The sequence below is a fragment of the Anser anser genome (assembly GCF_964211835.1).
Source record: "Anser anser genome assembly, chromosome: Z".
NCBI classification, from domain to species: Eukaryota; Metazoa; Chordata; class Aves; order Anseriformes; family Anatidae; genus Anser; species Anser anser.
The window spans coordinates 63,872,824-63,899,425 of NC_139723.1; the positions used below are offsets into that span (position 1 = coordinate 63,872,824).

At 44.3% G+C, this 26,602-nt stretch overlaps 1 protein-coding gene across 2 annotated transcripts in view; it reads right to left on the bottom strand.

The window, feature by feature from the left end:
* The window catches only part of SERINC5 (serine incorporator 5), a 40,825-nt gene that overhangs the window by 10,653 nt on the left and 3,570 nt on the right, over positions 1-26,602 (bottom strand). Inside the window, exons 2-9 of one of the 2 annotated variants that reach the window (XM_083816019.1) lie at positions 25,134-25,406; positions 17,101-17,268; positions 9,899-10,077; positions 9,539-9,621; positions 6,422-6,515; positions 5,097-5,308; positions 4,197-4,292; positions 1,259-1,385 (exon numbers count right to left, since the gene is read on the bottom strand). In XM_083816019.1, coding sequence (XP_083672145.1) covers positions 1,259-1,385; positions 4,197-4,292; positions 5,097-5,308; positions 6,422-6,515; positions 9,539-9,621; positions 9,899-10,077; positions 17,101-17,268; positions 25,134-25,265 — 1,091 coding nt within the window. In that variant the 5' untranslated portion in view covers positions 25,266-25,406. The remainder of the gene's footprint in view (positions 1-1,258; positions 1,386-4,196; positions 4,293-5,096; positions 5,309-6,421; positions 6,516-9,538; positions 9,622-9,898; positions 10,078-17,100; positions 17,269-25,133; positions 25,407-26,602) is intronic. The other variant, XM_083816020.1, reaches the window with a different exon arrangement.

The following is a 26,602-nucleotide window of genomic DNA, read 5'->3' on the forward strand; positions in this document are numbered from 1 at the left end:
GTCACTGGCAGGAGTCAGTTTTCAGAAGTAGTTTACCAACCGCTATTGTCAGTGTTCCAGTTGCAGAAAATCACCTTCCTGCATGACTTTAACTGTCTGGGGGGAACCCTTCCTAGTTTCTTCTGATTAGAAATATTTCTTAGCCATCCAGCCTTCCCCTCTCAGGATGTGTAAAGAAAATTTCCCATTACCCACAAAGAGATGTGTGTTATGCTTTGCTGTACACACTCATCCTTAGTAAGCAATAGGTCAGAACATTCCCCTTGATGGCCCTCATCTCCTCAGATAAATGGTGCACTTCTCCAGCAGGCTACCTGAAAGTCATCCACATTCCCCAAACACCCTCCTGTTACATTGGAAATACTGTTCTGTTGTGAACTAGATCTATGCAACCAATCCAACATTTGGTATATGAACTAAATGGAAAAAATACCCATATTTGATGGCAGAAGAGACATCATGCTACCTCTTCAGAAAACCTCTCACATTCACTTCAGAATTATTACAGAGTCTCAGTACCTCAGCTCTGAAGTGGACTCAAAGCAGAACCTGCTCTAATACCTGCAGTACAGGCAGTACTGCTTCCTGACAACCCACACAGCCATAACAGCGATACATCATGTTTTTATGATCAGCAATTGTTTTCTCCCCTGGTGTATGGCTTAATTCATTGATGCAAGCTGCAATAATACACAGCGAGCAATGTAACTGTATAGGCATGGACAGATTTTAGAGCAAGACATTTTTGTTAAATCCTTACAGCAGTCCTGCACTCATCAGTTGTTCAAAGGAAGGCATAACCCCTCCCAAGCAGGTTTTTTGTTGTTGTTGTTGTTCTTGTCTCAAAGACAGCAGAAAAAGTGATAGTCTCCTCTGCCCAGACATTACAGAAACCTCAGATACCTCTTTTAGATGGAGCTAACTGCATGAAGTTATTCTTAAAGAGAAGATTAAATGCAGAATCAAAGCTCCTTCTGAATGTTTGCCTTCATGGACAGCTGGAAACTTTCTCCCTCCACCTTTAGATGTGAATTGCTCTATTTGGTTTTAATTCAATGAAATATTTGTTTCAGGAGTTATATTATCTTGTTGGACATTTTTGGCTAGAGCATCCAACCATTCTAAAATTAAGGAGAATAGGAACCTTCCAGCTCAGTTCTATTTCTCACCATTACTTTGCTTGAGAACTGCTATAAGCCTTCATTAGTTAGATGACATTGCATTTGCAGCAAGGTTAAGTGCAGACCCCCAGACTTACCAAGAGTATAAAATGCAGCCAAAGAGAATGGTAGTACCCAGACCCGTAACCAGGTTTTCATCTCCATGCAGGCCTTGGCTAAATTCAGGAACACAGATTGTGATGTTCTGATTGTTTTCATCCAGGACTTCACAGAACAAAAATGAAATGAAAATAACTGTTACCAATGCTCATTTCAGCGCATTTCAAAGGACTGTTCAGAGTAAAGATTTTCAGGGAAATATTTTTATTACTTCAGACGCTGGGTAGACACATTTCAGTTGTTTCCATCTATCTTTTAGAAAAGTCATACAGAATAAATTCTATAAATCTGACCTGGCAGATTCTGTGTTTTGGGGAAAACACTGCAACTTAGTAGGGTACTAGAGCTTCTTATGTGACTAGAGCTGACAAACAAGGAAAAAGACTGTCTTGTGAACTAAGAAATAAAAAGCTGGAAGTTTCCCAGCCCTTCATGCAAGACTACAAAGCCATATAAAACTGAGATAGTATGCACCTGAGATTATAAATTTCTTTGACTGCAGGTGTGCTTTGAGGACAGCTATGAAATTAACAGTCAGAGGAAAGACGTAGCATGTAGCTGTCCTGTCCTCAGATATACAGAAGACCAAACACAAAGAGTTTGGTTGCAGGCAAGATTTTACTTTAACCTTTAAGCAAATACTACTTCTAGGTTCCTGAAATGAAACCAATTTAGTCCTTGATGTTCCAAGATGTGTCTGACCTTTTGGTGTCTGCTTTGATTCAAAGCAGAGCAGTAGCCTAGCATCACCCTAAAGGAGCTTATTCCAGCTGCACCTTATCTCAAATCAAGAGATTTTCATGCCAGCACTGCTCAAAGCAAACTGTGTTCCCACTGCCTCTTTCCTTCCACTGTATCCCCATTGGGGCAACATAACTGTTTGGAGGGCCAGAGGGCAAAATACAGCTAAGACTACACCCAGGTTAAAAATAAACTTGAAATCAGTCCCCTGACCTGGTTCTATGTAGGACTGCATAAACAGCGTTATCAGCAGATGACAGGGACAACATAATGCCAGGAGCAAAGAAGGGAAGACAAGCCTTTAGGGAACACTTTGGCAAGAGACACGCAGAATCCCCCAACTATGTCCCATCAAGGGATAGAGCAGCTGGGCAGGCCACTGTTTGGCAGGCCTTTTAGCTAAGTCTGGCATCAAAAATCAAAGGCACACTGCGATAAGCAGAGGTTCAACGGCCATTTCCTTTTGTTTGCCTTTTCCAACTATGCTTTTTAGATATTGCAAATAAGTATTTGTAGCTTACATTTCCTTTGGGCCTAGTTTGTGAGACAGCTTACTCGGAGGTCCCTGCTTGAGGCATGAGTCAAACCAGGTAGTGTGTGGCAAATCTGAGTGACACGGTATGGGACACCTTACTAAGTGTCAGCTCCAGCATGTGCCACAGTAAAAAGTACCCGAGCCATTATAAAAGTCAGTATCATGAAGCGAGGAGCAAAGACAATTAGGAACAGTCAATTCAGAGAGCCTGAGACAACATGCTTGACGCAAACTCTGCCAAAGGCAATAATCACAGTTGCAATACATACCAGAAGAATCAGAGCATTCACTTAACTACTGAAAGCTTTGATTGTCACAAGTATGAAATAACACAAAACCAATGATTTAATATCATACATCACTTTCTCCCCCATTTTCTTTTAGACTGTGTCAAATCTCATGAGCAATTCAGATGTCATCTAAATGAGTTTCTATATTCATTTGAAAGTGCTGCTTATGTTACATAAGTAAATCTTCCACCAAAACAGTCTGTTTTTTGTTCTTAGCTCTGGAATACATTTGTGTATGTGTCAATGTTCACACAGACAAATGTGAGAGAGAGATTCTTCCCCTCTCTCTCCTTTTCTTCTGGGCAAGTGTCTATAAAACTTCTCCTTCCTGCCAACGTACTTCTACTTATTGTTGCTTCAGCTTTTCAACACTAAAAGCTCAGCAATAGTAACAAAGGTCTTTTTTCATTACTGATTTGAAATAAGAGAGATCTTCTGTAAGTGAAAAGTATGTTCCCTGTCCAAATAGGTGAATATAATGATTAAACGGGAAAAGGAAACCAACTGATTTGAACATGTAAAGTCTTGATGTGTTTTTGCACCACATGGGACTTAAGACATTAGGGAAGTTCCCTACTTCTGGTTTGCAACGTGAACTGTTAGAATGTGTGGAGTATGGGAACTCTGCTGAAGAACAGCGTCACCTCAAACAACTGCAGAGTAACTCCAGGTCTTTTCTCAGAATGCTTCCTTTCAAAATGAAAGATGAGCAATAGTCAAGTTTTTGTTCCATCAGGAGTCTAGAGGAGCCTAGAGCTAAGGCTACCTAGCATAACAATCATAGGAGAAAACAAGTGATTTTAGTAACCACTCTGATGGCCAGCAGAGCAAGAAGAGAACAAAGTTGCCTGGGTGCAAGGTACCTACTAATGGTGGTGGACCTAGTAACCTTCTGGATAGATCTGGTCACCCAGCCTCTTCCAGAGGCATGTAACAGCCATTTCCATTTGTCCCAACTCTATTCCCATCATGTGACCAAACATGTTATGTATTTAGTCATGTCCTATTGTATGAGCACGTACACTTGCCATACAAAGGGACAGAATGCAGGGCTCTGGGAAACTTATCAGTAGTAAACAAACTAGAATGACTCTGGTGCAAGAGGTGCAACCCACACACGGTGAGCTGCAGCTCCCCTAGACCAAAGCGTTTAAGGTACAAGGGAGAGCATCCATTGCAGTGTTTCTCAAATGCTGCAAAAATTTATTATCTGTAACTTCTTTTGCACGGGCCAGAGAAGATCAAAACCAGCACTCCTAAATTCCTCACTGCTAAGGTTTGCTAAAGGCCTTCTTGCTTTTAATACGTAGCGTGTCTCAAAGGATTTACATAAAGCAGAAGGTAACTTACTGGTTTCTGGTGGCTTGCTGGATAATGCTGAGAAAGTGAGGTACATGACATAGCAGCTGATAACTCCTGACTGCAGCAAACCAGAATGGGGCTGGCCTTTAGAAGAAAGAGGACAAGAGATTATTTTTGTGGATATTTTAATAAACTGAAAAATAAATTCATATCCCTTAAAGAAAAGCACACTAGTATCTTTTACATTTTACTTAAAGCAGTTCTTAAGTCTTTGAGGCAGTTCAGATATGTTTCCTCTGGCAGGTAAAGAGAAAGGAGCCTGCCCTTTAGTTCTACTGACTGTTTCAGAAAGGCATTAAAGATTCCCACATAAGAAAAGAATCACCCCTCTGCTCTTGCCAAAAGAACCAGCTTTCCAAAAGCTATTGACAGACTGCCATAATCTTTTTATTTGCCCATAATATTTGTTTTGGAGCCACTCAAGTTACTATTTCCAGGTCCAATGTATGCAAGACACTAACAACATACATAAAACATACCAAAGAAGCATGAAATACTGCTGTCAGCTGCTTCGGACCCAAGCTTTACAGATGGTAAATCAGAAGCAGCCAAAAAGCAATGCTAAAACAGAGGTAAAAGGGTTTTACAGCCTTTGCCTCAACTGTTATTGCTGCAGGAGTTGTGTAAACTCCTCAACACATTACCAGACATCAGCATTTGAGTGTTCTTTAAAGTATAAGTGACTGATGGCACACCCAAAACATCTCACACCTAGCAGACAACTTGATCAGCAACAGAACTTCATACGGCAGATAAGGGGACAGGGACAAGAGCAGCACTAGCTCTGAACTATCACGAGCCTTTCTGCCCAGAACATGGCTCGTGCCTCAAGGCACACAACCATGGCAGTACCCGAAAACCAGCAGGAAAAGAGGTCAGCAGACTCACGATTCTGGACACAGGGCGATATGGCTACCAGCGACACGAAGAGGCACAGGCCACCATTGACACCGATCAGGACCTTGTTGTACATGCAGCCCTCTGAGCGTGTGTAGAAGAGAGCCATGAGGACCAGGGCTGCCACAGCAACAGAGTACAAGACAAGAGTGACCAGGGCGAGCAAACCGTTCCACATCTGCTTGTGGTTTGCACCTGCAGTCCTGGGGAGACAGAGACAAGCACCTTATCTTTATCTCCCTTTCCTAAAAAATAGAGTTCTAATAGTTGAATAGTTTATATCAAACACAAAAAACAGTGCTTATGTTCCTGAAGCACATGTATATCACTACACTAACACAGGTCCTTGCAAGGTTTCTCCCATGAAACTGAAAGAAATGTTCCTTAGCATTAGTGTTTTTTCTGTGAAAACATGACTTGTTTGAAAACATCATCTATTGTAGAGACTGATAATGTTATATGCTGCTGCTGGAAAGTCTTCATCCACATGTTTGTCGTATAAGGAGATCTCACCACTTCCTACATGAAAATGGGTATCTAAAAAAGCCCAAAGGCTTGCTGATACCTTTCCTAACAGTCAGCATGCTAACTGAAACAAGAGAAGGCAGCAAAGGCTGTAGGGTTAAGAAATGAGAGACGAGACAAGTTGTATGGGGAGGCAGGAGTTCCTGTGTGTATGTGGGAGAACAATTTCAATACTTTAATGCATGATGAGAGGCTAAGGACTAGGGCGATAATATCAAACAAATGTCAATGCCAAAACATGATATATGTGGGTTGATAATGGAATCTTGCATGTTTAGATGAAAACAAACAAGTTAGAGAGAAAGTAGCAGTTCTCATGACCACAAATAAATAAATAAGTCATTTGATGTGCATTAAGCTGACATCAAAAAAACAGGATTTATCAGTTTGTACCACTGCATACAGGCAGTTTCATTGTTACATTTTGCAAATCCAGTTTTATTCTCTTGCACCACTCTGTTTCTTGCCAGCTGTGTTTTCATCCGAAACTGGAACAGCTTAAAATAAGAGATGTTTGCATCCCAACACGCCAGTACTTACTAGAAGCAGAACAACTGAGGTAAAGAAAAGTTAAACTGAGGTTCAGAATAGAATAAGGAGGAAATAGCTCCACCTGGGAAGGAGGACAGTGGATTAAAAAAAAGATGCACAGATCTTAACATCAACTTTAAAGTATCTTTCAGAGATTACATCCACACTACTTTTAAATGCTGTGTTCCTTTGTTCCAAGAAATGTGTTTTTCAGGAGTCCATCAGAATATTACGCAAATGATTACTTGCCCAACACATACCAGTTTTTGTTCCATTTGTGTGCAAACTCAACAAGCAGGATGAGCTGAATAGCAATGAAAAGGAAACCTCCTGTTGCTCCTACATAGCGCCAGGCTGCAAGGCAGAGAGACACAAAATAGGTCAAACTGCAGTCACCCTTCCCTTGAGAGAAAATGGAGTTAGGTCTATCAAGTGAAGCTATTACACAGCTTGAGTATCTCAGGCCCACAGATGTAACAGGTGATTAGACATTTCATCCAAAACATCAGCTCAGCTACCTCAAGACTGAAGCTGAACTCAGCTTGCAATGCACTACACCTTCAAAATAAACCTGTAAGGACATTTGAGACTCCCTAACCTGGAAAATTTTTGTGGAGACAAAGTTACTATACTCAGACAGAAAATACTGAAGCCTTTATTTGTGACTGGTTGGGGGTGGAGGAGGCCTCAAGGCATTCTGGAGAAGTCTAAACCCTAAAATTGCAAGGTACTGGAACCCGGTTCTAAAAAGGGCAATTAGTTCCCTTGATTCTAGTACCACAGAAAAATAAAGGCGAGGCTCATCTGTTTACAAATGCTGTCCTGAGCCACTCCCAAAGAAACCAGAACACTTGGTATTCATTGACTAGTTTTAAAACAGGTTATTTGACTACTTAACCACTGACCTACATATACTCTATTCTGTACTGCTTGGATAATTTGGACAACAAATCCCTTGTGTGCAACACCAGGAGTCTGAGAAAATACTGATACCTATCTAAATGCTTAGCAGCTTGTGTTGCTGTACAGTTGCTGTACAGCCTACAAATGACTCCAGGTATGCAGCTGATTTCAGTGAAGAAAACTGAGGAAGTGCATTAGCAAAGTTCATATTTTTCTTCCAGATTAAAAAAAAAAAGGCTTAGCTTGTCTAAGAGAAACAGAATAACAGAACAGCCCAGATACACTACCCTTAGCAGATGAAGCAGAGATTTTTTTTTTCAACTGTACAGTAAGTTCATTGTCAGAAAGCAAGCAAAAATGCCACTTGTCTGGTTTTGCTAAATGAAAAAAAATCCATTTGATTAGCATGGTGCTCTTCAAACAAACAAAAAAAATAGGATGAAAAAAGGAGGTAAGAAGCTAGCATGCAAAAATACATTAAAAACAGGGTGTGCCTGTGTATTTTGAAGAGGTGGTGTAGGAAAAAGCAGACAACCAACGCAGTGAGTAATTAAATATCTAGACTCTCTGTTATGATCTCCCATTGCCACAGGCAGGACACTGGGGCACGTTTTATGCATCCATCACAGATAAGGCTAGCACGGCCAGAGTGGACGTAATGCTTCAGCCCCCGCAAGCCTAGCACATAATGTCCCTCCTCCATGATTAACAAAATGCTAAGTATGGGAAGCCTGGGAAGAAAATTTTACATTTTTAGAAAAAAAACAGGCAAACTGACAGAATGGTCTAAGAATGTTCTTAGGCATAAAATACAGTGCAGGTTTCTTGATAAGAGGGGAAAACCAAGAGAAAACAAAACCGCACAACACCCAGACCCTCTATAAAGCTCAAATTTAAGGGCTTCGTGGAAGACAGTTTAGCAGGATGTGTAGAATACTGCTTTACAGAGAAAAGTCGAGATCTAATTTAGGGATGAAAGCTTGTTATGCTGCATCTCCACACTAGGTTAAACTGCAGCTGAGAAACAGTCAACTAATCAGCACAAAAAAAATCTTGTTTCACTTCTTCCCCAAACACTTCAATTCTTGATGACTTTTTGCCATGGAAAGAGTCTCTCACAAAAATGACAGGGAGTCTTGCTTGCTCATGAGTATAACACATTCTACCACTGCACCTTTCTAAACCAAGCACTCATCAGCCAGTAAGGACAAGCACATAGGGCCATCACATGTCTTTGTGGAGAAAAGAAACAGGGATAAGGACCCCTTCACATCTGGGGTATCAGACTGAACCAGTACCAAACGCAAACAGCCTGTAAGAGCATGAAGCTGAAGTAAACCTATCAATGGTTTACTTGAAGTGTTTTTTACCGTAGTTTCCCAAAGCAGCATGTTCATAGTACATCTGTCCCCTATATTCTCTTCTCTTGTGTTACTCCTTCCCCTTACCCCTTTGAACACCCACAGAAGATTGGAGTTGAACGCATGCATACCCAGAGAGCTTCAGTGGACGCAGGTGGCAGACAGACAACTGCTACTTTGCATGACTGAGTCGAGTCCACCCCTTTTCACCTGCCCAGACCAAACAGCTTCACAGTATCACAGTATCACAGACTTCTAGGTTGGAAGGGACCTCAAGATCATCGAGTCCAACCTCCGACCTAACACTAAGTACTCCACTAAACCATATCGCTAAGCTCTACATCTAAACGTCTTTTAAAGACCTCCAGGGATGGTGACTCCAAGCTTAACGGCTTATAAGCACCGGGCAAACCAAAGAGCACAAACTCACTGATATCATAACCGGGACTTTTGCTGCCACCCCAAAAGAGGCCTCTGAGAAGTAACCCACAGAGACGGCATTTAAACACTTGCTCAGCACCAGCATGCTTGAGCAGTGCCAGAGTGTCTTCCAAAACTGGAAATGCATCGAGCATAGCACTCTGGGCTGGGCACTTGCAACAGGCCACTGGAAGTCTAGTTTTACATTAGGTTTACATCACCAGCCTGAAAGATAGTGATATCCCATATTCTTTTATGGTACTGAGGGTTTTCTGCCTGCACATCACTGCATCCCCCAGTAGTATGGCTCTTCTCCACCACATAGCATGGTCCCCAGCTGCTGTGCTGCAGCAGAGCTACCTGCACAAGCCAAGCTAACATGTGTCTCCGTGCTCTCAACAGAACAATTTCTTCTGCATCACTGTAGTCTCTGCTTCTTAAAGAGTTTGCAAGACAGCACTGCAGCTATTTTACCTACCCTCTTGGCTTGCTTGCGGTCAGCACAATGAATGGTTAATCTTTGTGTGTGTGTGGTTCCTCGCCAACAGCTCCAAATACCCCTTCTGTACCTGGACTATACTGGCTTTACTTGAAGAAGTACAGCCATACCCACACTGATCAGACCTTTATGATTTAAGACCACCCCCAATGTAGTACAGAATGAAGCAGCATAATAAAATGAGAAGTCCGTACCATTGAGGAAAGTGTCCTGATCAGGAATGAAGAATGCTCCTGAGCACATTGCTGCCAGAAGTAGAAGCTTAATAAACCAGAATCTGGACAAGAGCAAATAAAAGAAATCAACTGATTATAACGGGAATTAGAGGTCTTCAAAACAAGCACCAGGAGAAATCTCTATTTAAAGCCCAACAAGAGAAAAAACAACCTTTGTTGACTGATTGCTGTTTAAGTTTGTTTCCACTTGGCTGCGTTATACCTAACAGAAGCAGTGATATCAAAATCTTTTTTCCCTGCCTAGTACTACATGCAACTGGAAAGTAAGCAGCACAAACCGATAAACAGAAGTGGTTAATTAAACAATCAAATACCCACCCGTTATGAATATAAGCTCGGCAGCTTTTGCTGTTGTTAATTTTGATGGTGAACAAACAGAAGAAAAAGAAGAAGCAGGCCATTCCAAAACAGACTTTGTACACTGCAGAGTATCCCACCAACTTCTCACACATTTCACCTGCTTGAATTCCCTTGCACATCTGCTCGTAGAAGGGAATCTGAAAAACAAAACACATGACAAACTGTTAGGCAGGACACAGGGCTTCACATAACTATGCATGTGTAAGTCACAGCACCACTGATTTTTCACTGGCCTCATTTAACACTGACACCTTTTGCTGTTGATACCCCTCGGCCTGGATTTAATGCTTCAAGAGACATAGAACAACATAAAACACAAGGGACTGGATCTTTCCAGAGCCTCGGCTGTAAACTACTCCCAGATGGCTCTCAGGTACAAGTCCACCTTGCCTTCCTCCAGCTCTATTGGCTTAAACCATCCCTGCCCCTTACCGCAGGGACCCTCTCCCTTCTTCCTGTGCTTTATAACAACAGACTTTGTTTCAGTAATCCAGCTTACATAAAGCCATACTGGCTGCTGCACCAGCCAAAGAGGCCATGCATGGGGACACAGGGCAGGAAGCTCTGGCTTGTGCTGCCCTCAATGGAAGCGTAGACTGAAGCACACCCAAGCAATATGGGAGCAGTGAGTCCCCTCCCCTCCATTACGGCTTCTGAAAGGGAGTTGTGCCAGTTGCCCTGATTTTATGTTAAAGTAACAGAGAGGCAGGAAAATTCCACTTTTCTCCTGACTCGTTAAATATTTGCCTTTGAGGCTTTGCCCTTGCTGTGAGGGGAAGGCAAACAGCCGCGCGTTTTGGCCTCGGTGTCACCAAGGCGGGCGTGACACCGAGCGCTCAGAAAGCAGGACTCTGTGCACAGGTCCCACTCCTGTGCAGCGCCTTTGTACAGACCAACCTCCCCTTCCCACAGCCAGGGTGTCGAGCAGAAATTGAGGCATTTAATTAAAAAAACACCAGCTGCTTCAAAGAAAGAAGGGCCTTTCTGTGTGCGCAAAGTGCTCAGCCGAGGCTGGTGAGACCAGTTGAGCAACACATCAAAACCTTTGGAGCTGATCACAGCTACCTGCATGGGTAACTGGGAGAGACAGAGGGCAACGCATGCCAGGACAAAACATTGAACAAATAAATAAATCAGGCAGATGAAATGGGAAATCGGGTGTGAGAAAGTGTTGAGCCAGGCCCGATTTTGCTTAGGAAAAATATACAAAGATTGTGGGCAACACCATCCTTGAACATTTCCACGAAAGAAGAAAAGATACTCATGTCTACTTCCTTCAGCAGGCTAGTAAGTAAACAAAAACAGGACAAGGGAACAACGAACACGGCTCAACAGCCAGTGATCAGGCAGCGTTCCCAGCCGGGTGGAGAGCCATCAAGGATGCAGGAAACATGGGATCAACACACAGAAATGGATTCAAGCTGCGCCACCCCGAGACGCTCTTTCAGAAGTAACTCAGAGATGAATAGCCAATGCTTAAGAAGTTGCACAGCAATTGAGCAACTGTGACTTAACTCGCATCCAAAAACTTTGGAGGGCTCCTGAGAAACTGGCTGGAGCATCAGCAATGCCTTTCTTAAGCCCTGAAAGGCAATGAAATGTCAGACTGGCCAAATGTGCCAGCACTCAAAACGAGCAAATGGATTGGGTGAAATAACTAAGAGACCTATCTATGCCACAGCAATGCCGGGGCAAGCCATGGGGCCACAGCAATGCCAGGGAAAGCAGCTGGGCTGTCAGTCAACTCTTTACTTGTAATTACCATCAATCAGCACAGATAAAACAATGCGTGGTATTGAACTAAAAATATTTCCAAGAAAATCAGACTTTTTGATATAGATGATAATGCTGATTAAACCGCTAATTTCTGTTAGATCTGCACCAAATAATATTTTGATTACCGGTTTTAAAGAGTAAAACAACAAAAACAGCAAGGAACTTAATTAATTAATCAACTAGCTAGTTAAAAAAAAAATCTCTGGGTAACTGTAAATTAGAATCTTCTTTAATTGAATAGGTTTCTACTGAGGTCTAGAAGGGATTCTTGACCCTATATGTTCTTTTCTCTATTTGGTAGTAATTTCTTTACACAACAGGCTGACAGAAAACGCGTGGATTCACAAGAACAACGGCTTACTTTGTGCCTGCACAAACAACAACGGGCTCAGCCGTTGTGTAGCATGCACAACGCTATACAGTGATAAATGATGGCCACAGGAATAGTCCTGCGGGACTGAGCATCTTTTTCAGAGACCACTGATCCCGAAGTAACAAATCAAGAATAAAAACAAAGACTTGGGACCCCGGCAGATAATGAACACGAGCACAACACTGAGGACAAGAGGGTGGATGTAATGAAAAGGGCATGTTTTCACGAGAGGATAATCTACTGCTGCGAACAATTTATCAAGCTTTATGAGAGTTCTTGATCACTGAAAAGTTTAAAAAGACATTTTTTTCTTGAAAATCTCTCTCTCTGAAATATGTTCAGCTGCCAGAACCTGCCCAGCCTGTGTCATTTAGTACTCTAATTGCTGGGTAGTTTTGCCAGTTGTTAAAGTCACAGATTAATTACTTAGCTGATCTTGATGGAGTGAAGTATTTACCTTTCTCTCTTTAAAAGCAACATAAGTAAATTCCCCTGGCCTCCGAGCAGGGGACAAAGCATTCCAACTGCAGTAACTCAGTATCCATTCAGATAACGTGAATGCCTCTGTAGCTGCGTGCACAATGATGTTATCAAGTGGGTATTTTTTTTTGAGTGCAGTGAAAGAGAAAATGGCAACATCTACAAGAACAGGGTCAGATTGCCCCGAACTTGCTTTGCCTTCGGTGCGAGTGTCTGTCCTCCTAAATTACTGCGATGCTGCAGCGAGCTGATGCAGCTGTGTTGTGTCCAGGCTCCAGCCGGCTGGGTTTGGGACACTCCAAGCTTGGTCTGTCTGTGCCCAGTCCCATGAATGCAGGAGGGCAGAAAATGGCATCACAGGGCAGCAAGAAGGAAGAATTGTGTAGAAACAGGCCTGAAGAGCCAGAGAAACCAGAAAGAGACTGCTTTCCACATGGATGTCCTCATCCAGGAGAGGGTGGAATGTGTCAGGTGAAATTTGTTATAGAAATGGAGAAAGCATTAAAAAAAAATCATGTCAGTAGACAGAGAGTGGGGAAAAACGATGGTAAAGCCACTTGTCTTGAACAGGTGGACTGAAGAAATAAAAAACAATCTGACCAAAGCATGCATCAGCTTGCATCCATAGCTAAATTCTTACCAGAAATAGGTAATGGACAGTTTCTTTAAAAAAAAATCAGTTTTGGCAGAAAATTTAGATTTTAACATACTGTAATGGATTTAAGGACAAAGATATAAACCTGGCTGAGGAAACAAGTCTGAAAGCATGCTCTACATGTTCTACAGAACATGTAACCACCCAGAACTGAAATGCTTTCACACAACTGAATTAGTTTTCACTGGTATTTGCTTTTCTGAAATCCTCTTTTCCGATTTTCCTTTCCTTATTTAAATAAGGCATGGATATTTTCAGGATGAAACCACAAGTTTTGAAACAGCTTTGACATTAAGAAAAACATTTAAAAAAATCAAAACAGTATTTTGACCAACTAGAACAATTCTTTCCCTCCTCGTGTCAATTATCCTTTCAAAGCCTGCAAAGCAAGGTTACGCTTCAACAGAATGTTTGAGGGTAAAGCTGTAGCTGACTTTCAACAGAATAAATGGAAAAGCACATACCTGGATCAAGGCACAGAATGGTTTGGGTTGGAAGGGACCTTAAAGACCACCCAGTTCCAACCCCCTGCCATGGGCAGGGACACCTCCCACCAGACCACATTACCAAAGCCCCATCCAGCCTGGCCTTGAACACCTCCAGGGATGGGGCACCCACAGCTTCTCTGGGCAGCCTATGCCAGTGCTTCACCACCATAGAAAGCCCTGGATCCTGATTTACTTCCTTTTGGAACAAAGTCAGATCTCAACACGGTCTTGTGTAACTGTATGTTCGCCTCTTCTGCCTTGCTGTCCCCATCGCTAAAGCTCTCATGTCTTGATTGATGTTGTATCCTGTCTTTTGCCTTGATACATGACCTTGCTCCTCTGAAATCAGTTCTACACGCTCCAATTCAAACTGCTTTCTTAGTAAGAGCCAACCACTCCCTCCCTATCTGCTTCACTCCCTATCCACTCCCTCCCTACTGCTTCTCGTTTTTTCCCCAGAGATCAAACAGAAATGCCTTGGTTTCTCTGCACGTTTTTTCAGAATTTAACTCTCCAGGTTCTCCTGGTGTCTCATGAGCTCAGAAGCAGATCAGAAGATGGGGAAGAAGTGTGAAAAGAACAGAAAAAAAAACCTCACCAAAAAGACATCATCTTTTATTTGTTCAATTCCTTAGGCTCACCACAAAAATAGATCATCAAAATACTGCCAATTAGATTAGGAAGCAAGGTTTTGAAACCATAACCAGATACTGTACAGGTACTGTATCCTCCCACTGACACATGGCTTCGTCTGCCTGCCAGCTTGGGGGAGGAGGTGCAACCTGGGACACTGACTTGTTTTTCCAGACATGTTGCAGGGCATAGAGCAGGTCCTGACTCTGGGCTGGCACCTGCAGAGTCTCACACCTCAGAAATGGAAAACCTGTCTTAAATGTATTTTAATAGACTGACAAAGGGGGGCAAATGAATACTGCTGGACAAATACAAACATATTTTTTAAATCTTTCTTTAAGGTGTCCATCAGAGATGTACATTGCTGCTACTTCCTCTCAAAATAACTTCAAAGGTCCAAAGGCTACAGTGCTACAATAAATACTTTTAGGACTACTTCAGACTTGGGAACTTAGCGCCAATCAACAAAACAACCAAAAAAAAACCTTCACTGACAAGGATGAGATTCCTTTCACTTAACATCAGTGTGATTATTTGATTTCTAAACAGGTAAAGCAGACGTATTGTTCCCTGCCAAGCTGATGGTTCCACAAAGCACTGCACTGAAATATTAAATGTTACTTTAATATACAAATTTAAAAAAAAATCAAATTAAAATGAATTAAAATTCTGTCCCCTTTCAAGAAAGAGAGCATGAGGTCTTAGAAGCATCATGCAAAGTATTTGCTTACAGTTGTGCTTCAGGATCTAGGAGTGCTCCACAATCCAGCCAAAAGCAAAGGAATCACTAAGTGACCACCATTTTCAAAATACAGTTCGTCATTGGGAAGCTGAGACCAGTTAGTCTGGGTAGATATTTTGAAGGTGCACTCTACTACAACTGGGTTGAATTAGCTTCAGGAGTCTTTGAACTTTTAAGCAGCCCAGAAAGTAATTATTAAATTAGAGAGCAGAAAAAGAAAGACTACTTTCAGATGGTCCATTTCCTATTCAAAGTCACCAAATGCGCTAAATTAAGAAGGCAATTATCTTTCCACTTCACACTAACAGCTACTCTTTGTGCCATTTCTTCCTACACTGAGCTTTAAAGGCTACAAACTGGAAAAGAAATTTGGCAAGGCTGAAAAGCACGTTATTGAAGGCTGCTTGAATCACTTTTCTGTTGGATAAGGAGAGAGGTTTTTTTTTTTGTTAGGGATACAAGCTGCATTAAAACCACACTACTGATGGAAAACGACTTTATGAAATTTGGATACGAGCATATAGTTTGTCTTCCACATACTTTAGTTCCTTGGATTATTCACTTTATTGCCAATCTAAGCATCTAGTAAGTCAAAGTAATTCCTGGCAAGGAACTTCAGCACACACATATTGAAGAGTTTTTAAGTCACAGCTAAGGGATGAGCATCTTGTCTGTACTGAGCACTCTTACAGGGCTGTCAGCAACTTCTGGTGATCAGGGGTAAGAAGGCAGCACTGTGATAGTCCAAGCAGTGTCATATTAAATAAAAGAAAATTAGCAAAGAATGTACAAAGAGGGCACCATGGGATGAAGGAAAGGTCACTGGCACAGAGCACAGAAACCCTCAAGATAGCCCCTGCGTAAGCCTCTTGTTTCGTCTGCCTTGCAGGCACAGGGTGTTACCACCAGCTTCTGGACCCAGGATGCTGCAGAGGGATGTGTTTCACAGGTAACTGAAAGTTAAAGCAGAGCATCAACTCAACCAGCAACAAGGAAATAAATAGCCTTAACTGCGCACCCACTGGCACTCCCCTCTTGGGAGAGAAAACACAGAACAACTAGATGCCCACATCAATCAAGGCCTTCTGATCCTCCAGGGCAAGCACAATGACAGCCTCAAAGCAGGCCTGATGCCAAGTTTGGTGCAGAAAAGTTTCAGTCCCACTTTACTTAATTTTAAAAAATTAAGTAATCCAGCCATTGTTCCCTCTACTTTAAAGCAGACTTATTTTCTTGTAGTTTGTAGGGGGTGAGTGAGCCTATTTGCGCTACTGAGAGCAACTTGGGTGGCTTAAGAAACGAAACCAAAGACGTGGAACAACAGGTCTAGTGTCTGACCTCAAGCAGGCAGAGATTTAGCTCAGGAGAGTTACATATTAAGACTCTGAAAGAAACTTGGGTTTTATAATCTAGTTTTAGCCACAGATCCTTTCATGCTTTTGAAGCTTTTTAATTAAGAAGACAATTAGAGCTGAACAATGTCTGCTGTGGTTAGAAGCCATGTGAACATGATGACTCAAAGCACGCTGAAGAAAACCCCTTGTACAGAACCCACTGCACTGAAGTAGTCTGTCACATAACGCCAACACAGAATTAATATTATAAATGCAACCGTTGAAGAGCTGTTTTCTAATTGCTTTTTCTGGTACTAACCTAGTTACCAGAGATGAACTGAACATTCAACTAAACCAATTTATGCTGCTACAAGCTGTCTTGAAACTACCCACGCAGAATACCTGGGGTGGGTTTGCTGGAATGGGTTTCTGCACAACAAAAGAAGAGGAAGGCTGCTAGTCCTGTGATCCTTGACTCTTCCTGTTGTGAAATACACTTGAAGGCTGAGCAACTGACAGGAAGAGGGAGTCTGAACATGCACTATCCTCCTTGTCTGGGTCTGGAAGTGAGTGGGTGGAGGGAATCGACTGCCCCTTCTTGAGCAAACGCCCTTGTATATGAAGAGACAGAGAAGGAGCCCCGTTTCCCTTCAGGAGCAGGGGTGGACCTCTTACTTACACGTGCTTTCATCTCGTTAGCTACCGTCGTCGACATCATGACACAGCAGATGATGGTCACCAGGATGAAGTAAAGCGCGTACATGAAGCGGGTGCTTGTTGACTGTTTTATCTTGGGGCAGCATCGGCAGCACAGGGAACAAGCGGCAGTGCCACAGCAGCAGGCCAACTGGGAAGGAAGACACAAACACAAATCATTCTCTCTTCACCGCTAGGTTTCTGTTGCGAAACTCACACAGGGAAACTGGGCGACTTTCTGTAAAACTCCAGAGTTTCTTAAGTCATCTCTTTCCAGCATATCAGTATTTAAGTGGAAGCAGACTGTCCTGTTTATCCAAAGTCACTAGGTCCAAACACACCAGTTTCTAGTTCTCCCACACACTAAGGATGAGGACAAGGAGGAACTGCTCCTGATTTCCTAGCCCTGCTCTCTGCCACCCTGTGCAGCTCACGGCCCTAGCACGTTCCGCCCAACAGGACAGGCACTGCGATGATCAGGCTCTACTGCCTGCAACGGACACTTCCCCTTACATGGTGAAGAAACACATCTGCACAAGAAGAGCACAGCCTCCAAATCTGTTTGCTTTTAACACAGAGACAAAATGAATTTTGTTCCTGGGACAAACTGGAGATGGGTTTTGTTTCACAACAAGCCGTACGGATCCATTTTCAGTTAACCAGAACCATACTGTCCTGTTTAAGGTGCTTTTCTGGTATGTATGTACATATCCACCCCCACCACCCTCATTATTTGGCTACGGGAATTTATATGCTATTTAAGACTTAGAGCACATTAAAATGGAGGAAGGAAAGATGCTTAAGCAACATTTCAGGACAGTCGTGCTTGAGGCTTTATAAAGAGGTAACAACTACAAAAACAAATAAACAAAAACCACACAGGCAGTTCTAAATATCTTGAGCAATAGAGAAAGAGCCTGGAAATACTTTGCTTGCTGCAAACAAAGCAAAAAACATCTGAGCTTGAAAGACCCAAAATACAATGGCACAATCTTACAATGAAGAAAGCCAGAGAAGAAATTTGTATTTACAGTTATTTAGACACATTTTTGCAAAGATGAAAGTGGTGATTCCATGTGCAAGATGAGAAGCATTAACACTGCTACAAGGGAAAATAATATGGAGTCACCCTTCAGCTGATATTGTCTACTATATTCAAACACTAATAGAAACAGAGTTGGTTATGTGTTTTTTTATTTCTTTTCTTCCTGCAACTATCTGAGGACGCACCAATACAAAAACCTAAAGGATTCCTAACAGCACTCCTAAAAGCACATAATTTCCTCATTCAGCAGGGGAAAAGACACCAAACAAATCCTGCGAAGGATTTACCTTGGGGCTCATTATTCCCTTGCTGTTGACAGTATCATTAACTTTCAAAGCAGCTGGACTTCCCTTCCCTTCATTCTACTTTAGGAAAAGTCATATATAACACCATAAATGCATTCATTATTTCTGTACATAAGGCAGCAGTGTCTCTGGCCAGGCCCTTCTTGCAACAGGCAGCAGCTTCATGTGGCTGAGCCCAGCAGACATGACCACAGGAGGAGGTTTGAGACATCAGCAGGCACCCAGGCGCAGGGCACCTCTCCTCCAGGTCCCGCTGCAGACCCAGAGCACCCTCAGCCCCCAGCACTCCTGTTTTCGGGGACTCCCTGCGGCTACTGCTCAGTACAGGGACCGTGCACTGGTGGTGCTGGGGACAGCAGATCAAGCCCAAGGACGCTCGCCCTGCTGTTCCTCAGCCCTCAATGGGAAAGCACGGATGGTCAGAGGACCCAGCACCGAGGACTGCCTGACCCGGAGGCAGCGGTGGGAGTTTCGTGTCTTTGTTTGCTGACGTGTGTCTCTGACGAGACTCCAGAGTCTTGCTACCAGACCGGCTGATCAAAGAGCACCAAGCCATTCTGATGAAGAAGTGTCTTTAAAAAGGCTCCCAGCTTATTATTTCCTCGCCACTATTATCAGCTGCAACACCCAAGCTCAGACTTCCTGCCTGCAGCCCTGCACAAAGGGTGCAGCGAAGGACACCTTGCCTCGCTTCACAGCGGCTTGTTGGGTTTGCAGAGCAAACAAAAAAGGGGACAGAACAACACGGCGCTCGCTCTGCCGTGCTCTCGGTTCATCGCTGCATCTTGTGCCAGACGAGACAGGGGCCTCAGAGCGAGCAGCTGCTAAAACTGCTGCTGCTGCAAAACAGAAATCCTCCCAAAAACACACAGAGCTCAAGCTGTGTGGGATAAACAGAATGGGCCCGTGTTGGCACCATAGCTGGAAATTAAAAACACAACGTGCACAAGCACATCATGCAAGTTTATTTTCAGAACAGAAGACAATGGCAGCCGAGTGAAATTAAGTTAACTTTTACTGCACCACCTACAAATCCAAGGCATAACGAAGCTATGGTGAGGTACTGACTCATCAAGCCAATGGAAAAATAGTATTTCAAAACAAAAACGTATCAGAAAATTATAATCCGTCCACTTCAGAATTGTGAAAAAAAATGTAAGTTTAAATGTCCTTTCAATCTGTATCAGCCAGATCCAAAGCATTCAGGATGAACTTCAAATGCTGGCCGCGCTCACCATAATGTCAAAAACTATACTGGAGAATGAAAAACGTATGCAGCTTTGGCATTTGTAAAAGTGAGAGTGGAACATCGTTTTCTTAAGTGCTGCAAAGCTTTGCCAGTGAAACCTCATCCATGTCCAGCAACATGTCTGCTATTCCAGCCCTGGGAGTCCTCCAGTCCCTCAGGCTGCTATTTAAAGCGACAAACACATAAATAGAATATATAGATCATTTGCACATTGCTCCACGTTATCCAGAGACTTTAATGATAGCTTCTAATAGCTAGAATGTAACCTATAAGTTGACAGTATTTGTGAAAATAGCAGCACACCCATCTTATTTCAGACACACTCCTCTAAGCACCCTGAATAGCCATGGAAACCATAGAAAGTTGGTTAGGTTGATCAGCCACAGTCTCAAATTTTATTTTATTTTTTTTTTCTGTTTTAAACTCAGGTTATGTTTAACTACATTCCAGAGCGGACTGTAATGAAATAAGTGTTATCCAAAAATAAATGAAAACTGTCTCTGTCCCAGAGAGTAATATGCTGGCAGCAACCAACTGACCTGAGAGGTTTCAAAGATGTTATCCTTGGATGACAGACTTCACGGTTCAACTCTGCAATGAGTTCTCCTAAAAGGCTGGTGTTACTGTGCAGCTGAACTATGCGATCTCCCTGATGCCACATGCCTTACCCTGGCATTGCCCATCTCACCTCCCTCTACCTTCCTGACTGCTGTGAGGTCTGCCCAGGGGCTCAGGACCTACAGGTGCAGAGGTGTAAGCCAGCAACAAATTCTCTGCATGTTAAAAAAGAGAAACAACTGGGCTGTGAAGAAAAGCAAGCAGCATCACAGATCTTTGATAGATTTAGATTATCATTAAACAAAAGCTCCTCCAAAGGCTGAGCTCTGCCGAACAAAGGCACTTCTCAGTTTTCTGAACAGAAACAGGCCAGACAACCCAAGATCTGTGATCTCTGCGTGCAGGCAGGCCCCCAAAATCCTGGTGTGTACCTACAGGGCTCCTCCAGAGTCCTGTGACCCCTCCAAGCCCTGAGTCCCAGGGAGCCCAACGCAAGAGCACCGGGAAGTCTGTCTGTCCTGGCAGGAGGCTGCCACACGTGCAGTGGGTTCTGGCTTTAGGTCTCCCTGTTGTTGCAAAGACAGCCAGGAGTCAGGCAGTCAGCGTGAGCACGCACAGCCGCCCCGGCTCCCTCTCCGCTCTTACTCACATCTCTCTGTTAGGGTCTGACAATATTTACAAGCACTGCACAAATATTTATGCTTTCCACAAACGTTTCCACAAATCCACCGCCTTCAGAGCGCGGGACACCCATCTGCTTGGCTTGGTGCTGCCCGCCAGGAGCTCATGGGGCGCGCAGTGCTGCCTTACCTGAAGCCCTGGCGTCGCAAAGCCCGCTGCCCCCGCGCACAGCGCAGCGGTTTGAGCTGTCTGGGTGGTGGCTGATCTGACTGGCTTCGCAGCGGCAGCTGTGGATGGTTGTGCGGGAAATTACTCAGTTAAAAATACTGAAAGCAGGGCTTCACAGGTGTTTCTTTGGGTGGCAAGGTTGGTGTCAGAGCCACCAGATACCCCCAGCCCTTCCCCCTGGCCAGCCACTCGCTCCTGGTCCTGCACCACTGCTGCAGCAGCACTGGCAGAGTTGTTTCTGCTGCTGTTGGTAGCCAAACAAGAGAACCAGACAGCTTAAAAAAAAGGCAAAGGAGGGAAGTAAAAATGACTTATCAATTACATTCAGCTGCCTGATGGGATTTACTGTGCAATGACAGAAGCAATTTACCATTTCAGCTGAGGGGAGAGCACGCATGTACGAGGGGAGGGCAGAGGTAAGCACCTCACACCACTCCCGTGTGCTTTGACCCAAACCTTCTCCGAGCTGGCATTTCGGTGGTGGCTTTCTGCCATGCCATTTGAGACGAGTGCAGCAGGCTCCTGCCAGGTCAGATGGACAGACAGCGCCACATCCACGCAGCCAGGACCAGAAGCAAACAGCACAGACTGCCCCCGCCGGTGCCAAACGCTTTCTGAGCACAGGCAGGAGCGGATGCATGTGCGTGCTCCCATCTGATGTCAGCGTGGGCAGCAGCTATGGTTAGTGAGGGAGAAAGGCAGGAGAACAACACAGGGTGAAAGCAGGTTTGCCAACACTCACACGAGCCACGTGCTCCCTACAAATAACACTCCACCAACATATATTTAACATCTGCCACACCTGCAAGGCTTTGCAGGATCCGACCTGACACATCGGTGGAGTGAGACAGGACGGTAACGTTAGCCCCACACATAGCTATCTACACACAAGGCTGAGGAGTAAAGTGGATGTGTCCTGCCTACTGCTTTTGTAGACACCATGACATTTTTAGAAGGTATTTTCCAGCGATGCTTCCAAAAAAATCTTAGAGGTTGTAGAAAATATTTTCCGTAGCCATTAAAACAAAGCGTATGTCCGTGAGGAGTTTTGGGCTCACTGCCCAAAATAGCCTACGGTATTTTTTAAATATACAAGCCATAGGGAAGTACCAAACTTGTCACAACAAAGCTCTCTTCCTTTTGGGAGACTTCAGCTGAAATGGTAAAAAATTAAAGCAAAAAAAGAGTTTGTTGGAAAAAAAAAAAAAGTGCATTCTTAAACGAAATGAAGACCTAACAGCGTGTCATTTCTTCCCTGCTACACGACCACCCGGGCAGCACGATGGGAGACCGCACGCTTGCTGGCCGTGCCAGAGAGCTGAGGAATGTGCCATGCTGAAGCTTCTTTTCACCAGGGCCAACAACAGCTTAGTTTTCTGTACACCGTTTGATTACTTGACCACTAGCGCGATCCGGGGCCGTAAGGCTTGCAGATAATGCAGTCACTGATCTGTCAGTGGCAAAGTCTACCGAAAACACCCAGGCAGCTACTGGCATAGCTGCACGAAGCGTGCAAGCACGGATCACACGGCTTAAGCCAAGGGTTCTGTGACCAGCACGCCAGCCAATTAACTAACAACCTATTTTTATGAGCACGCCTCACACTGTGGACTGTGCGAAATTAAAACTGACCTCAGAGAAGCGTCACGCCGGCACAGACGCTGCCTTAACACTGCCTTCTGGTGAGGCTTTCGTGCCCTATGCTGAGTTCCCAAAACTGCAGGCGCCTGCCCTGCACAGTGGGTCAGAATGGACAAATAGCCAAGCAGCAGGAAGCAGACCAAAGCCTAAACGAGGGAGCAGCATCCGGGGTAGCTATGCCGATAGCCAGAAACTGGGCAAGCTGCTGGCAGGCGCCGGCAGACGAAAAGTTAAGCAGCCGGCTGGGCTGAGGATGATTAGCTTTTGTCTCCATGCTCGAACGGTACTAAGCAGTGACTCAGCCCAACATTAGCAAATAACGTCACTGCAACATTTCTAAATTAAAGACTGCTCAACTGCTCTTCCCCTGATGATTTTGGAAAATTCAAGACGATTGTTTAGTCTGACCTGAGCATTGCATGCATCACATCACCCAGTTCCCCAGTAGTATAGCTATTTCCCAGTTATTAAATTTAGTGCAGACCATCTGGATTTGACAGCATAGGAGATGAGCAGTCTGTCCCTCCTAGTCATTACTTACATCTCATTAAAAACAGAAAAAAAAAAAAAGATTTAATTTGTCTGCTACAGTCCTCAGACCCTGGTTCTCAGTGAGGTTTCTTTCACTAGCTCAGTCTTTTAAATACCTCGTCTTTTCTCCCTGCCCATCAAAGGAGGAGCCCAAACTGAGTACCCCAGGTTTCTCATCTGAAGGCCTTAAGACATCTCCTCCCAGCAACCTAGCGTTTGTATCACTGCATCCCCAATTCCACAGCACCTCCTGCAAAGCCATGGCACCAGGACCAGCACTGTCACACCAACTGCGAAGAGCAGAGCCCATCGACGCAGCCTACGTGGGGGCAAGGCTCTGCCCTGCAGTGCTCCCGTGAAAGCACTGATGAAAATGGTGAACATCCTGACCCTTCTTTGCGCTGACCCCCTGATGATCAGGTGCAACCTCTGCGGGGCGATGAGTTCGGCTGCGCTCTCCTGCCACTGCACATTTCACTGTCTTCTCACCCGCAGGTTGTTCCAGCTCGTACATCAGCCACTGCCCCACCATCCACAGCAAAGGAGCTACCAGCAGAGCAACTGGGGGACAAAAGACTTATCAGCAATGGCAACGTCTGATGACAATGCCAGGCCATCACTTCATACAGAGAGCGGATTTTCTCCGGGTTAGCTCTGATGTTTGAGACCAGGAGTCTGGTGGCACACAGGCACAGCGTGGTGCTTCAGCAGGGATGGACGCAGAGGTCCAAGAACATGCTAAAGGGCTTGAACCTGTGTACCAGGGGAGGGAAAAGGCAGTTGAAATTAAGTTTCTTCCTGCAGTGATTCAAAAGCATGCAGCTGGAACTGCTGCTTCAGTTCTGGATGAACTGACAGCTCTGAGCTGTCCCACAAAGGTGCTGTGTTTTTAAAAGGCGCTTTTGGTACTGAGTGGGGGGGAAAGAGATATTAATACCTCATGCAAAGTGACAGAAGCCAATAAATTTGTACAAAAAGCTAACTACTTCTCACCACATCAAAATAAACAAAAACATTTAACTTCCAGAAACATTGCTAAAGACCTTCCAGTCACAACAGCCAACTTCACACCCACTTCCAGGCTGGCAGGTTCCAAACGGAGCCTGCTCCTCTCTTCCCATTTCCTGCTTTCGGAACAGGACTTGTAAAATACAGTTACAGCAACTTCTTCAGAAATGCCTTGAGTAGTATTCCTAAACTGCTGCTTTGCCAGTAACTGTAATATATACATATATTAAAAAAAAAAAGGGCAAGGAAAAACACACCAGTTTCTTCAGAAAACACGAGGAACAGTTTCTCTTTGAGAGATGACACACTGAGACGTTTTGGGTCAGTCATGCTGTACAGAAAGAGAAACGCAAAACTTCACATTTTCAGGCTGTGAACTCTTTTATAAGCGTAAATATTTGTGCACGTGACATCTCTAATTGCCGGCAGTTCCAAGCAGGAATGGCAAACATCAGTCCTCGCATAGACCCGATGAATTAAACTGCAACTGAGATTGCTAGGTGTGTCGGGACCCTCTTCCAAACAAAGGCAGACTCACATTCCCACCACTGCTGTCACCCCAGAAGCTCTGTCTGTCTGTCACCCGGTGCCTCACACTCAGCACAATGCAGCACTCGGGCACCACCTGCACTTAGAACTGCCGAAGGCTAAGCCTGCTGCTGGGAGAAGCGGGAGCGTGCATCCAGAATTACAGAGACGCGGTGATTTTACTTCAGATGGAGGAGCCTAAACGAGAGACGTCGCTTTCCTTCCACAGCACTCAGTTCAAGGAAGTCCCTCAGAACAAATATACTCTCATTGTTGATGTCGAAGTTTATTTCTTGACTGACCTGAACAACGCAGAAGGTCAAATTCGGTAGTCGTAATGGTCCGTCATGCCCTGGAAACCCAGGAAGCCAGGCATTTAACATGTCAAGACCTATTACAGCCCCATACAGCTGAGAAATAAATGGGAGTGCCATTAACTCTGATGCGAGAAGGATTTCATCTGCACACAGCTAAGCCGAGGACCCAGGAGGTGTTTGGGATGACCAGCTCCAGGCGAGACCTCCAGCTTACACCTGCACTCGTAGCCAAGGCTTTCCTTTCACCCAGTCGCTGCCCTGAAACAAAAACATCTCACACTGACAACTGCGAGTACATGCACTGCGAGTCCCAGCAATGAAAAAAACACCCTGGAATACCTACACTTGCAAATGAAATAAAAGCAGCAGTAGCATTTAAATCCTCCCACAGAAAAGTGTCACCTTGACTTTGAAGGTAAAGGGTCTGTTCTTACACTGCCTTCACTCCACAGCTGTAGAGGAATGGGTATTTAAGCTGTTTCTTTGAACACCCAGTGCAATCAACTGACAAAACAGGATGTGAAAGGAAAAGGCTGAACAAAGTTAAGCATCAATGAGAGACTAAGCAGGAATGAGAGAGTATACTCTGCCTCTTAGGCAGTGCCAGAGAAAGGATTAGTTTGAACTCAACCCAGCAATGCAAGCATCAAATAATAGAAAGCTTACGTGACCTCGCTGTCTTTTGGTAGCTTCCACCTCCCTTTCCAAATGTTTTTGGGTCCATCAGCAAATTTTATCCAGCTATGAGAGGGCAACAGGGCCTCAAAGATATTACTTTCTTACAATTTCCAAGAGAACAGGCAGAAGGGCTAGCAGAGAAAAATGATCTCTCAACCCTGCACAAAGACAAGGCTGCAGTACTTACTGGAAGGGGAAATCATCGTGAGATACCAACCTCAACACACAAAGCTGTAGGAAACCAGGCTTCGCTACTTCAGTTGTTCAGGCAACCGTTTGTTTTAAAACAAGAACCTACGTTTTTGCAAATAGGGAAAAAATGTCTTTTCCCACCCCGGTTTTCATAGGTGTGTTTAAGTGGAGTACACGGCAGTGCTCCAAACCAGACCCTGGACAGCTAGCTTTCTCTTCAGCCACGAGCAGCAGTGCCGGTGGGGACAAACAGAGGGGCATGGAAAGGCAGCTGGGAGAGTGGGATAAGGTGCACTGGGAAAAAAAAAATGGAAAAAAAAAAAGAAAATTGGTGAAGCGCGTGGTTCAGGCTTAGCATAATCGGCCTCACCCAGTAAGACCATTTGCAGCAGGCAAGACATCACCCGGGGAGCTCCACGAGGAGCAGAGCCAGCAGCAAGCCCACAGCATCCTCAGCATCCAGGCTGGGGACAAGGCAGGCTGAGGTGACAGAGCTGTCCCTCGCAGCCTCCCCAGGGAAGGGATGAAGGGGACGGGGCTGCCAAACCCCTCCTGGCAGCACTGCAGGGCCTGGCAGCCCCAGC